The sequence below is a fragment of the Haemaphysalis longicornis genome, unplaced genomic scaffold (genome assembly GCF_048455015.1).
Source record: "Haemaphysalis longicornis isolate Haplotype H1 unplaced genomic scaffold, Haemaphysalis longicornis Haplotype H1 scaffold_7, whole genome shotgun sequence".
NCBI lineage: Eukaryota > Metazoa > Arthropoda > Arachnida > Ixodida > Ixodidae > Haemaphysalis > Haemaphysalis longicornis.
Window position 1 is genome coordinate 115,848,701 of NW_027526422.1, and position 14,500 is coordinate 115,863,200.

The window sequence follows — 14,500 nt, forward strand, 5'->3', positions numbered from 1 at the left end:
ATACCCTTAGTTAGCGCTAATTTTTGCGGAAACAAATGAGTCGTCCGATCGCCCAGCCACCTCTCCCAACTAGGCGACGAGTTCATTGTCCATTACAAGATATATCAAACTATGGTTTTGAGGCTCTACTTATAATCAAACTGAGCGATAGTCCCTCCCGTTAGCAAAACGCAAATCGCAAATCGCGGTGACATTTGCTTGCACAAATAGAAATTTGGACACCAGTTGCAATGAATCTGTCGCGTTGTGCACAGTACTGCGTGCTCTGCACAACAATACGCGTTTTCTACGTAAACTCTTTTGTCTGGGGCTCCATGTGGGAGCGCCAGAGTCGCTCCAGTTTTTAAGTGCAATGCACTTCTTAAGCGACCCTGAACCTGCGTCCACCGGCGATGTCCGCGCACGTGGAGATGGGTGCGCGCAGCCTGGCCGCTGACATAGCACATACCCACGTGGGGGATTGGCCAGGAATCTCATCGTCTTCCTTGGCAACGGGGGGAGATGGGCGCGCGCTGCCTGGCCGCTGACATGGCACATACCCACGTGGGGGATTGGCCAAGAATCGGGCGTGAGAAGGGCTAATGCACCCGCTTAAAGGAGTACTGACACGAAATTTCAAAGCTGAGATCCGCTCTAGCAATCAAGTACAACAACACAAATAGGTGTCTGTGAATAAATGCATATTTCTTTCTTTGTAGTTGTGTGTGTGTGTGTGTGATCTCTCTTTCGCGAACATTACCGAACCGCGAAAATTCAACTCGTGCATTCGCACTTTCACATTCTTCCCTTCGGGGAAATGCGGGGAATTTTTTTCCTTTCCGTGAAGTCTGGTAGACTAGGCTTAGTGAATTTATTTCTGAAACAATTCTTTTCACAATCCCTTTTCCTGAGATACTAGAGTGATGATTTTATACGAACAATGATTCAAGAATGCGAGACACATTGCCGAATTTCATTCTTTCTTCAAGTGGTGTACGAAGTGGTTGTTTATGCGGGTTCCTGCCAGAGGTGGTGGGGCGATATAATTTGCTAGAGGAACGGTTTGCGGTTCAGTACCTCAGCAGTGTACCACGCAGGAAATTGTATAAATACGTCATCGAAAGTTCGCTACTAGTTCCAGTCTGCCCATCCATAGACATTGCGGGATCAGCAAAAAATGTCCTAAAGTGGGTTAAAAAGATGCCGGTTAAGCCACCCGCTAGAAGTTTCTTCTTCCAACGGCACACCTGTACACTGCCGGTGAAATCATGGCTGCAAGAAAATGGGATTTTTGTGCCGTGAAACGTCAAGTCTGCGTTTTTTCATAAGCCGAAAACAGTCGAACAGATTATCTTGGATTGTTCCGATGCTGTGTTCTATTGGGGCGTTCTTGAGCGGAACTACGAGTCACACCGTATGCATACTTTTCTTGCTTACCATCAATGAAGAGGGTGTTCCTTTGAACATTTTCATGCTCCTGAGCCTGCATAGCCTAAGGAAACCCCATATGGATCTCCGGCATGCAAATCCAAAATGGACTGCCTGCTAAAGATTATTTCACTGAGAGCGCTGCCTACATCAGAGATGTATTCAAACTACGGGAAGAGGAACCCAGCTGGGCGCACATACCGGACACCCTTATAACTATGAGACGTTTTTAACATAACTGCACCGGCCAAAGTGTATTGCTTTTTGTATTTTTACCTTCAAGTGTTTGTATGCATGCCCCTTTTTTGTGTTGCTGTATAGAGCAGGTTATAAACAACAAAGAAGCCTGGCTTAGTGGTACCGTATTGGATTCCTTGGGTACTGTTGTGGGAGTTGGTTGTTCAATCCCTGCTTGTGCTAGGTTTGTTTGCTGCAACTCCCTTCTAGCAGTTGGTCCATGGGGAGTATCGGAATGGACCAACCGGGTGGCGGACTAACCGTTCGTTCGCTCTCATTTAGTCCCCGAAGGGAGTAATGATTGTGGCAAAGGCCCTTAGCCCCCAGAAGACGAGCTTTTAGTCCTTTTTGCCTAAGTGTGCGGTCTGACCTACGTGTCACGCTGCAGTTAAGTGGTGAAGTTCAATTAAAATTTTCGGGATTATTTTACCTTCCGCAACGTGGTAGGGACGTTTTCCCAGCTTTAAGCAATCAGAAACAGATGTGGGGCACCAAAACAAATGAAATAAAGAGCACGTTCATCGGTGGAGATATAGCCGCAATCACTACACGTCAATTCCCATTGCACATGGCAGGAATGATCCACGGGGTGACTTGGAGAACTTTTGCTGAAAGCAACGAAGAGTTTGTTATGTAGTTTACAAGCCTAAAAATAATTTTAAAATGCATCCCGGTTTTGGATTACATCGTTTGTGCTCACACGAGAAAGCTGGAACACTTCTGATATACGCCTTCTCTCTTGCAGGAGCATGCGCTTTGTCCTGTTTCTTCGCCATGGCGGGCCGGCGCTCCGCTGGCTTCCTCTTCGTCGCCATCTTGGACACCTTTCAAGTGAACCGCAGCGAGGGTTCTTGGCCCATCATGCTCATGGGCGGACTAGTTTACTTGGCTGGTAACTCCATTTCGCCCATTACTCTGCTTTTTATTGGTGTGCAGGTTAAAGCAGGGGTGTACTGGCCGCTTTAGGTTTTAAAAATGGTGTGTGGAATATCGCACTTTCATTTTACACGATACCTTCTACGTTGCGTTTATTTTTTATCAGGCACTATACTTCTCTCGGCTAGCTAGTTTTGTGGTGATAACAAAATACGAGCTTTGCAATCCTGAGGACAGTTGCGTACGCAACTTTATTCTTGTGACTTACGCGATGTGGAGATTTTTTGCTTATATATACGAGCGTATTTGCGTGGGCCCAAAACTGCGAGCAGATTTCTTTAGTACTCGTATTATTCATCGTTTCTTCGTTCTTTCTCGTCATGAAATATTTATGTTGACAATGTTTTATGGTAGGAGCATCCTATTTGCTCTCAGGACAGTACAAATTAAGTGACCTATGAATGCCGCATTACAATGTGTGTTTTTTGCGTACATAGTTCCAAGCTCCTCTCTCGAAAACCATCACGCCTATAGTCCAAAGTTATTTATTGAGGCATACTCGTACGTAGTCAGAGGAACCCAATTTTCACAAGGTCGGGGGGGGGGGGGGGGGGGGACACTCAATACATTTAGAACGAACTGGCTTTAAGTGCTCCCGCATTGCTTCTTATGTAATGCTCAGATCACGCAGATAGGCGCACGGTAGGAGTTGACAACTTTAACATTGCATTCAACAAGTGCATGACCCGGTAACAGTGTCCATTAGATCGAAACATTTCCGGTGTTACTTTTATAGGGTAACCGATTACAACGCGTAGAAGCAGTTGACGTTAAAGAGGTCCACCATGTTGGGTGGCGCTGGTCGTACAAATCAATGCCGTTTTCATACAGATCACATGCCCTGTTTGAGTAGTACGAAGTCAGGGTGGCCGTGGGGCAGGAGCATCTCCTGGCCTCCGGTCACCCAGGACCCAGGAAGTAATGTTTGCTAAAGGACCCAGCGACTCGTACAATAATCACACACCAAAGGACCGGTGAGGCCAGACCCATTTCGTCTGGCCTGGACGAAGTGGGCCAGGCAACCTCGACACCCAGAGCGCCAACTAATTCTCTAATATTAGAGAATTAGTTAGTGCCCAGGGTGTTGGGAAGGGTAATATTGCGCCGAAAAGTTTCTAAATTGGGTTGCGCTGCCTTAGTCCAGTTTCACCGCCGAGGAGATTGGCTGGCCATAGACGCAGCGCCGTGTTTCTTTACCTCAGGTTCAAATTACACGCTTTAAGACAGCTTTCGCCATCTGTTGAATCGCCTACAATACAGCGCCCAACAGAGCTTCATCATTAGCGCCTCTTGAAATAGTGGCGTGATGTCATGGAACAAAAAGAAAAGAAAGACGACTGCGCAATACCATAAAAAATAAACAGTATCGCAGTTTGTAACGCGCTCATCAGCAGAGCACTAGCAATAGCGATGGCGTAAAGGATAGAATCCTCCAGGTGGTCTGTTTTTTTTTTAAGTGAAGCTTTCAGCCTCTCACTGATGTCACCTGTTGTCCACAGGCCCTTTGTCTGACGATATTAATGATCGTGGTGAAGTGAAAAAAACATTAAAACGCTTCCATTGGTCGGAACCGTACCTTGGTCACTCGCGTAAGCCGCTCAGAAACGGCGTACTTTCCTCGGTGCACTTCCACTAAGATGCGCTCTGTCAAAAGCACTATCGCGTCGGTCTCACATCCGCATCATAGTGGCGCCAGGCCATGCGCGAACTCCAACCACTATAGAGACAAATCGAAAACAAAGCATCGAAGGGTACATTGTCGTAATTTTCTACACACAAACCCCTTATTACATATGAGTGCAGTGGCAGATCTTTATGGATCGTTTGTTGGAGGACGTCCCCCCCCCCCCCCCCCCCGCCCCCCCAAAAAAACGCCGTTCACCTGCGAAAAAATGCGTACTCGGTGGTTTCAGGCCATTTACACATAAAGCATCCTAATCCCAACGGCCCAGACAGCCCCCTTTCATGCCACCACGTACTGATAGTGTTCCTTAGTGCAACATAAAAAATGATGACTTTATGGCAGGATGTATACGCTTCACTCGCTTGAAAGCATTTTGGCCTGGGCCAACCGAATATAAAGTTCAAAAAACGTACTAGAAAAATAACATAGCAGATATCCCTATACAATTACTTGCTCGTTACAGCAGTCAAAAATTCTGTGGGACGTCGCGCAGTTAAAAACTCGCTGGCCTTAACAACTTCTTTAAAGTATCCGTATATGCCACCTGGCATGCTATTAGGCGATACCACCAGCTCAGACAACACCTGCGCTTACCGTGCCTGAAACACAGTACGCAGAAAAGGGTCACATTGATCCCGAAAAAACACAAATTGCCTTACGAGTTGCCTCTCATTCAAGTGGGCAATCCCGAGTCCACCATCACGCATTCGTCTAAAAGGCTTTTTCGACTGCACCTTTCTGAGTTACATTCCCAGAGAAATGCCGCGAATACTCTGTGAAATACTGTTACAAGGAGTCTACAACAATGTAGTACTTGCATTACGTAAAAAATTTTGCAACAAAAAATAAATTACCCGCTTTGGCCGCCGAAAACAACTCACAGATTTGCAACTTACTATTTCTCCGCCCTCTAATTCACCATTTGCAATTTATTTCGCCAGTAGGGTGCACTATCCAGGTAGTACTTGAGTAGGGCACCCAAATATTTTACCGGCGAGGTTGGCGAAAGTCACTGCACTTGACGGCCATTCACCGCGCCAGAATGTCTGGCGTTTTGTCGAATTTACCAAACTCTCGGCAACAACACGGAAGCTATTTACGGTGTCAATGACCAACGCGGTGCTTTCTTTTCTAGAACGAAAAAACAGCCACATCGTCAGCATAAGCGTGTACCTTAAAGGGGCACTGACACAAAATTTTGAAGGCGAGATAACTTCGGGGATAGATTGGTGGGAACACACATAAATCATCTGCAAAATATCAGTGGCGAATACAGCCTAGAACATATTTAAAATCAGTTTTGAAGTGTGCTAAACGCAACCGAGAGCCAGCAGAGGACCACGCGCAATTGTAAATAAACAACATCCAAACACGTCACGAGTTTGTGTTTGCCGCTTCCGCACTACCGGCGTTTTGCGCCGGCTCGCGCGGCTCGCCCCTCCAATCGGAGGGTCGGAGGGCGGAGCTTCTGCTCTCGAGAACGAACAACCCGATCGTTGGCGGCGGAGGCGCCGTGATTTCCTCAGCTAATCGGGCAGCTGGCCGCGACCAAAGTTCTACAGCGATTCCAGGCACTCTGTTTCTATTACTGTTTATTACCATTGGATGCGAAAACGCGCCGGAGGCACGAAAAGCTCACTGAGCTAGCCGCACGGTCGCTGTGCAGGCGGCGGCCACGGCCGCGAAGTGGCCCAGGCAGGCGCAGGTAGCTCGAGTGATAGCTTGTTACCGCTGCACGAAATTGTCCCCAAGTCCCTACCATGGTGGCTTACGTGAGAAAGGAGTTAATGATGCGATGTCGGGTTGCATTAAAAATTGTCATCTGCACCGCTTACGAGAGCGGCACTCGAATATCCGCCGCAGTGCTGAGCCGAACACATCTGTAGGCGGACCTGTAGGCAGACCGGCCGGCTCCTCCCAGCGCGCGTCTTGCCACCCACCGTCTCGAGCGTCGCGCGTCGTTCTTTAGCCGCGGTAGCATTTGCACTCGCAGCGCCTGCGTCACATCCACAGTCACTTTTTAATTAGCGCCTCACGAGATCAGTACGTGGGGGCATTCGCAGAAACTGCCGTCGATGCGGATTCGGCAGTGCTACGGCGGCTCCGCTCTGTGATATCCCTCCGACGGTCACGTGGTCAGCTTTGTTCACACAAAATCCACAAAATCCATCGTTTCGCGGCACTCGCTGAAACCGAAACTGCGACTGGCCGCATTGAAAATGCCTCTTATTAAACAACCGTCGCACGCTGAAGCAAATGAGGTTTCTACATGTTATAAGTAGGTCACTAGCTACTTATCGCAACAAAAAAAACAAGATGCAAACTTTTTGTGCCAGTGCCCCTTTAACTTAGACCTCATAGAGTTTAATGCCCTCTACGGCGTCATTTCGGATTATATTATGGCATAAAGCTTCAATATATACATAAATCATAGACGGCTGAGGGGGAACCCTAGCCGTACAGAACGATGCACATCGATGGGTGCTCCCTAGTGCTTATTCACGATCAGACCAGTAGTACAATTCCTGTATGCAAGCACGACGCCCTCTTTAATAATATTCCATACGTTAACATATTCAAGTACCGAAAACAATTTGGTGGCCCCCACAGTCAAATGTCTTTTCCAGGTCAAGCTGCAAAACCGCAACTCCGGTGTGATCGGCATCAGTGAACTCTAGCACACATCTCGCCATGTGTATGTTTGTCAATATGCTGCTGCCTCTAAATTAGTATGTTTGATGCGGGTCGACTACTTGATCATTAACTGTTTGAAGCCGGCTTGCAAGAATCTTCATTATGATTTTGTAGCCTACGTTGGTTAAATAAATTGGCCGGTAGTGCTTCACGTTCTTTGGCTTTTCAATTTCATCCGTTTTGGGGATTAGAAATGTATGTGAAGGCGTATGGCAGAGGCACCTTTGATGTCATAGGTTTCGTTGTGCATTCTGGAATAAAGTAATGATAGGTCGTATTTATACAGTTTGTAATACGTAGTTGTACGTCCATCAGGTCGAAGCCGCTTCCCTGGGATTTGGTTATCTATTGCATCTATAACTTCTTCTATCGATATAGGCATGTCTAGCCATTATTTTGTTTACCATTCAGACAAGCCGACGTATCGATAAACTTGAGTTTAAATCACTGCATTTCAAGTGGTTTGAAATCGAAAAGGGCTTGATAATATTCCTTGATCGCGTTTATTAAATTCGTTTTTTTTTTTCATTAACTTACGATTCCACTCTATCTCTCTTCATCTTGAGCTCAGCATACTTCTTTTCAATTCCAAGCGCCCGCTTTGTGGGTCTTCTCCTGCAGCCACAACAAAATTCATAAACCATTATTTCTTTTAAGAAATTCCAGTTGAATTTCCGCAAGTCTCGGGCAGCTTTCACTTTCGTTGCTTTTTCACTAGGCATACTTGAACCAAAAGATAGTCTGAACAAGAATGCTGCTACTTCAGAGCTGCACACTGCTGTATTATATGTAAGGAAATATATACTCTGTCAGGTCGTGCATGACCACGTCTTTGGTAGTGCGCGTAACGTAAATCTCTATCTCCAAGTGCTCCCCCACGTCCACCAAGTCACGTTATTTTACGTTTCAGCCAGAACAATGGTTCTTTAATCTCTGTACTACTATTTACTTGACTTAGCTGAGTATGACAAAATGCAGTTGAAGTCGCCCAATAATAAAAATGTTTCTCTGTGTTAAGATGTTGCTCAAAGTTCTCAAAAAATAAAGTTCGTTCATTTACCACACTGTCAGCGTACACACAGGTAAAGCGAAATTCTTTCATTTCAACTGGGAAATCGCACACAGAGACGAACGTCATCAAAAGACGTAATCACCTGCGCAGCTAGGTTAGGCACCTTCTTCACAATAGGCAGGGAACTCACATGTCCCGACAGCATGGCTGACACACACATAGTACTGCGAGGCGAATTCGCGCACTACATTACTGCGCAGTTCTGGCATGGTTGAAGCAGTTTGAATTTGGTGAGGCAGCATGGACGTGCAAAATTGGACCGAAAATGAAGCCCCCCGTACAACTACGACGATGTTTGGACGCTAGGGAAAGCCATGGTATCCTGTGTCAGTAAAGCACTGGACAGTACAATCGCAGTGCACTAAACAGCCCCGATAAGAAATACATAATGTGTATAGTGAAGTGGTGAGACATGGGTCCGCCAGCTTCTGGGTTGCTTCGTTTGATTTTGGAAAGCTTCGCGTTTGGCCATAGCTGTCGTTTCATTGGAGGGCTGATTGATTTTTATTGATATTAGTAATTTGGGGGCTGTTTTTCTGCCGCGATTCTCTGAAGACGGCCTGTCTTTCGCACAACGAGCCAGGTAATAATAAAACTATACGAAACAAACCATATTTCAGTATGTATTTAACGATAAGTGTGGCTAGGTTGTTCGTAAACGCCAAGATCTAGATTCCTATGAACACCATCCCAGCTGTTGAAAAAATGAGGGATCTCACTATAAAAAGTTCTCCATTTGCTGTGAAGCCGCCACTTCCGCAAGATTGCGCATTTCGAATTATTTTGTGTTCAACACCTTCACTCTTTTAGGACTCATCACTGGACCCTTGGCCCACAGGTTCAATGCCAGGCCAGTAATCATTGCGGGAGCCGTAATAGCAGGTGTCGGGGCCATGTTAAGCTTCTTCCCTACGAGCATCTTACTCATGACGATTACACTGGGCGCCATACATGGTAAGAACTCGTTTTTTTTTTTGTAAAACAAAAATGTGTACCATACCCGTCTGTGTGGTCTGTGCATACGCGTATAAGAGCAATGTTCCATTTTTTATCGAAACACAGTACTTGATGTGGCTCATCGCACGTATTTCAGAGGCTGCATTGCATTCAGGTAACGCGGAAGAGGCAGTTCGAATGGCAGTTATGTGCAGATTCCCGACATTGTTGCGAAATAGTGGTAGTACCTGGTGATGCGCCGATGTGGTGCTACATCAAGTTGTCTTACACATACTCAGAAACCCGCAAAAGTGCATAGTGTGGCGGAAATCTGCAGTCACCTCATTAGATGCTGCTTCGGAAAGACCCTGCATTTTTTAATAAGCATTTGTAAACGCTACACAAAAAAAAACCAGTAGCGCGCCTCTGTGATAAACCAAAATTCCGGAAGAAAGATTTCAGAGTTTCCATCCTCTTAGGGTTACAACTCATTAAAAAATGCAGCTTTATTATTCAGCTCCTACGCACAAATACTAATATACTCTCGACGTTTTCTCTGTAGGTCTGTCACTTTTGGTTGGGTGCTGAAATCGTGTCTTAGCTGTTTTCACTTCGATAAGTGCGTACTTTTAGAAATCTCGCTCGCTGCTTTAGAAGTTTGTGAGAAGAAGACCCTAGAAGGGGTTTAAAAGAAAACAAAAAAGAAAGAAAAATGGGGTAAAGTAAAACCCTAAAAAGCAAAGAGCATTAGACTATATCAACAGGCTGAACATACATAAAGAATTTGTTTAACCATCCAACTTACAACCACAATGCTATTAGCCCCAAGACTTGGATAGGGCGATAATCTGAAGATGTTTCTAAACATTTTAGGGCTAAAAGCGAAAACCTTTTCTATATCATAAATGGCGTACAATATAATGAGAAATTTTGAAGGAAGAACGTTTTAACACACTTCCATTCCTTAGCGCGTTCATTACAGCATTTCACTGCATTGAGCTTATATGCGCGGTGATAGCAGTGCACTTCGTAAATTTCCAGTCTCTAGCACCAGCACTACGTCTGGACTTTGACGTCTTCGACGAGGCCTTTTCACTACGTGAGGAGTATAATTTCAAAAAATCCCGCGCGTGGTTTTAGAGGCCTCTTATTCTGAAACCTCAAATTTGTTTTCAGCACTTGCATGACATTCCTCGTCAAAAATCAAAACGATATGTCAATGGCCCAAAAAAAGTTCTAATTTACTCCCAAGTTCCGACTCGCCCATTAAAACTGGCTGAGGCAAAACCGTGAAGCTTCTTTTTTAGGGGATATTATAGTTACCCCTTGTCGAAACAACCAGTTCGTATGTCTATGAGCATTCGGGATAATCAGGAGTTTCTATTAATATAATTTCGCCCCTTCTACAATTTTCAAATATTCCGCCCTAGGGAGACCCGACGCCACGGTAGGAACGTACGCCTAAAATTTAGTCCCCGGGCTCAACACTTGCGGCTAAGCATTGATGAACAGTTCAGTCAGTCAGCATGGCATTTGTTTTCATTGGATAGAGATTTAAAGCACTTCGTTGTTTATTTCAATTCTAATAAATTCAAATAATTTCGCTCCTTAAGACTGCAGTATATCGCCTGCGAGCAAGTTTCGCCCTTAACACCCAATTCTATTAACCGCGTAACATTCCGAGTGGGCTTCTACGTCTATTGCACATCTTACCAACTACTTTTCCGTGAAAGTTAAGCAAAATCCGTTGGACATGAAAACATGATAATCAGTGTCCGTTTCGCCAGCGTTCCCAATTTCATTATTACAAACCAGGAATAGAGTTTGTTTTTTTGCCTTCTAACACCGCCACTTTGTATATTTCGTCTTGCTTATAGCCATCGGCGCCGGCATGGTGTTCGTCGTGTCACCCACAATCATCAGCGAGCATTTCGTCAAATACAAGGGCTTGGCGATGGGCATCAACTTCACCGGCGTCACGATGGGAACGTTCGCCTTCCCCAAGCTGCTGGAATACATGACAGGTTCCTACGGCCTGCGGGGTGCTCTGATCATCTTCGGAGCCATCGTCATGAACGGACTCGCCTTCAGTCTCTTCCTCCGCAGCCCCAAGTGGAGAAGCGCTCCCGCTGTTGGCAACAACTCAGAGTCAAGTTCTGGAGATAAGCATGGAACTATGCGATACGGGCTCACCGTCTTCAAGCATCCCATTTTCTATCTCGTCATGTACAGCTTCATCGTCCATAGTTTCGGATTCGAGTGCTACATCTCCCTCTTCGTGGACTTTGCCGTGGATAGGGGTGTTGCTGTGTCCAGTGCTGTGACCATGGTTTCAATGGGTGCCATCGCCGAGGCGCTCGGGAGGCTCACCCTTCCGGCAGCAGTGGACCGCGGCTTGCTCACGAACAAGGCGCTCATTGTGCTCATCTTCAGTACCCAAGGAGCCATGTTTATCCTGCTGCCTTTCCTCTATATTCACGGCCTAATATTCGCGGTGGCAGCGGTCATCGCCTACACCATCGGCACAGGACTTGTTTTGTTTCCCGTGATCTTGGCAACCTACCTCGGACAGGAAAGGATGTCCATGGCTTACGGGATGGTCATCGCCTCAGCAGGCCTGTTGTCTTTTGTGAAACCTTCTGTTATAGGTGAGTATGTCTAGTGGCAGTCCATGAAATGATCTTTTTAAAAAAGCAGGAAGTAAAAGCAAACCGCAAAAGCTTATCTGTTTTCAAAGTTTACGCAACTTACCTTAAGAGTGTCACATTACTTATGGTTCTATAGTGCTACTAGCAGGCATAGTATGTTTAGAGAAAAACAGGTATCAAAATAGTTTAATAAAGATTGGGAAGCGATTTGGCCGTCCTCGTTAAACGTACTGAAGAATAAACCAGCCACTTAAACAAGGACAATAGAAAGCGACGCGAAGGAAAACCTCCCTTGCAGCTGAAAAGCAGCCAAAAGGCTATAAAGAAAAGCTAGCTTTCCTTTGTAGCGGTATGGCTGAATTTCAGGTGGATGTAAAGCTTTCCTTCGCAGAAACCTAGCTGCAACCTCCTGTATTTCCCCTAAATCTGATCAATTAAAAGAAAACGATACTGATACATGAGCTGAAGCACAGAAAAAGATTACTGCCACCTGAAAACTCCATGACAAAAATGGCAAAAGGGGCGAAGGCCTAAAGAGCTGACGCATGTTCGGACAGGAAGTGTGAAAATAAGATTATATTGCGCACTAGAATCGTTCATAGGTTCTAGTAAACTTGCTGTACAAATGCAGCCCGCAGAGTAGACAAGCTATGTGGTTTAGGAACGGGTGAAGTTGACAATTTTGCTGCCACTTTTGTACGTGCATGCATACTTTTATTCCACAAGTTTGTCGTGGTATAAACTCTTCCTGGAGTAAACTAAGGAGAAAGAAGATATTCTTCCTTCATATTCAAAATAATTTACAAATGAACGATAAACACTATCTTCGCAAAGGTGACGCTACAGGTCAATAGGTGTCGTGTATTGTGCTCATGATAGTATTGGTGCAGGTTCCCCAGTTGCTCTCCGCAGCCTTCGTTCTTCTATAAAAGGAGAGAAAGGCACCTGCGTTCGATTGCTTTGTCGGGGCCATGGCTAAAGACTCGTGCGGGAGGGCGTAATGCTATCTGAATGTGTCATTTGAATGGAACACAACAGCTGTATCCTCCCAAGGCTGCCGCGTTTGGTAGGATACACCTATCTCTGATTTCTGACAGAGAGCGACCAATCTCTCACAATGGAAGAGTTAACCGGCGCTTTAGTGGCAAGCTCTCTGCGAAAACAGAACGTACCCTATTCCGCAACCCTTTAATTTTTACTGCTGAGTAGGTTTGAATGTGGTAAGCATGCATTCGAAATAAACAGGTCGACTGTTTAGCCGCTATTGAAAAACAAGAGTTCTACGTACATGGCTTGTAACGATTGTTTTATATTCTAAGAAACGCTAATATTACTAACGTCTGAATGCTATACATCACTCTTTTTACCAACACCGTACGCAGTCGAATTCTCTGGAAGAGGCTATTTTGCCTCTCCCGTTGCTTCTCCAAGCCTGAAGCAGCTCTGTGAGCCAGAAAACTAATATTGTGATAACCTTGTTTGCTTTGAAAAGCTTCTTTTTTTTTGTCATCGCCTTTACGTTCATATTCTTTACTTCACAAGTCGAGCTACACTTTTACCTCCGATGTGCAAGCTTTATGAACTGAATAACCGGAGTTTGGTTTCAAGAACCACCTTGTTTCAAGCATATTTATATTGTTAATTTAGTTGTTGTTGCTTGGGATCGCTAGATTAATGAGTGCTGCTAAAATTCTTGAAACAAATGAAATTGGGGCCGCATATTTTTCTAATATATTTCATAGCTAAATGGGTAGAAGTGTGGTGTTAATTTAGCGAATAATGTTTTATAACTTCAAGTGTAATATGTAGGCACATATAAAAAAAGCCCTTGTATTACTTGTCAGGTCTATAGCCGCTATTACGACACCTGTATACCAACAAAGGTAAGTCGAGGCATTAAATTTGTCTATCTAGACTTGCGTCACTACGCATCCATTGTTTTTGCTATGTATGCGCCATAGGTTGTACGAAAGGCAGAAAGAGTTTTTAGAGGTTATTTGGCGGTGACTAGCAATTCACTTTCAAAAGCGATGATGCAAGAAACAATATCTGCCAACGAACCATGTGGCAAGGATTTTTTTGTCAAGTACACCATTTTCGTATTAAATAGCTTAACGTCAATTGACATTCGAACAACAACCGCCCTCAAACTTTTTGCTCTGTTAAATATAAAAACAAGTCCACTTGCCACCGATTGCTGACCACTTTATTATTTTTCTACTTGTTAGGGCTGTTCATTTTAGCACAGGTCATCGCACTGAAAACTAACCGAGGTAATTCCTTGCTTTTTTTCTTTGTCTGCAGGACACTTCAGGGACAACGTTGGCGCCTACGACGTGCTTTTTGTCATCTGCGGCTCTCTCATTGCATTTGCCGCCATTATGTGGATCTTGGTGTTCACGTGGGAAGTGAAGCAGAGGAAAAAGAAAATTATGAGCGAAGCACGTGCTACCGGCGAGGACATTGCCACAAAAATGTAGGCGTACTAAAATCTTACCCATAAGCGAAAAATACTCTACAAAACAACCAACAATGACGAAGTAGTTTTAGGACAGGTAAAGGCGATATGTTTTTGGCGCATTGTTTAGAGAGTAGCAAGGTTCACAAATCGGTATTGGGGTGAGGGCCACGTGCCTCACAAGTTGGCTTTTGCTGAGCTAAACTGGTCGTTATAATGTCAAGCCCCTTTCTTAAGAGAAAGATAGTTAAAATGCGAAGTTTGCTGCCATGCGACCTTAGTGAACGTCAACGTTCAACTGGTTCGACCATGTCGGAATGGCTCAGTCGGTCCAACATGGACATTGCCCCTTATATAATTCGGTTCTTGTCTTTTCGAGATGTTACTGGAGGGCCCTATGATATATTTGTTGTGATTGAATTGTATAG

The 14,500-nt window shown here is 45.0% G+C and overlaps 1 protein-coding gene across 4 annotated transcripts in view; it reads left to right on the forward strand.

Annotated features, from left to right (window-relative positions):
• Nucleotides 1-14,118, forward strand: part of LOC144146850 (monocarboxylate transporter 12-like) — a 77,742-nt gene extending 63,624 nt beyond the window's left edge. For all 4 annotated transcript variants that reach the window (XM_077678794.1, XM_077678796.1, XM_077678795.1 and 1 more), the window contains 4 exons: nucleotides 2,390-2,536; nucleotides 8,841-8,984; nucleotides 10,844-11,614; nucleotides 13,919-14,118. In XM_077678794.1, coding sequence (XP_077534920.1) covers nucleotides 2,390-2,536; nucleotides 8,841-8,984; nucleotides 10,844-11,614; nucleotides 13,919-14,094 — 1,238 coding nt within the window. In that variant the 3' untranslated portion in view covers nucleotides 14,095-14,118. The remainder of the gene's footprint in view (nucleotides 1-2,389; nucleotides 2,537-8,840; nucleotides 8,985-10,843; nucleotides 11,615-13,918) is intronic.
• The last annotated feature ends 382 nt before the right edge of the window (nucleotides 14,119-14,500 follow it).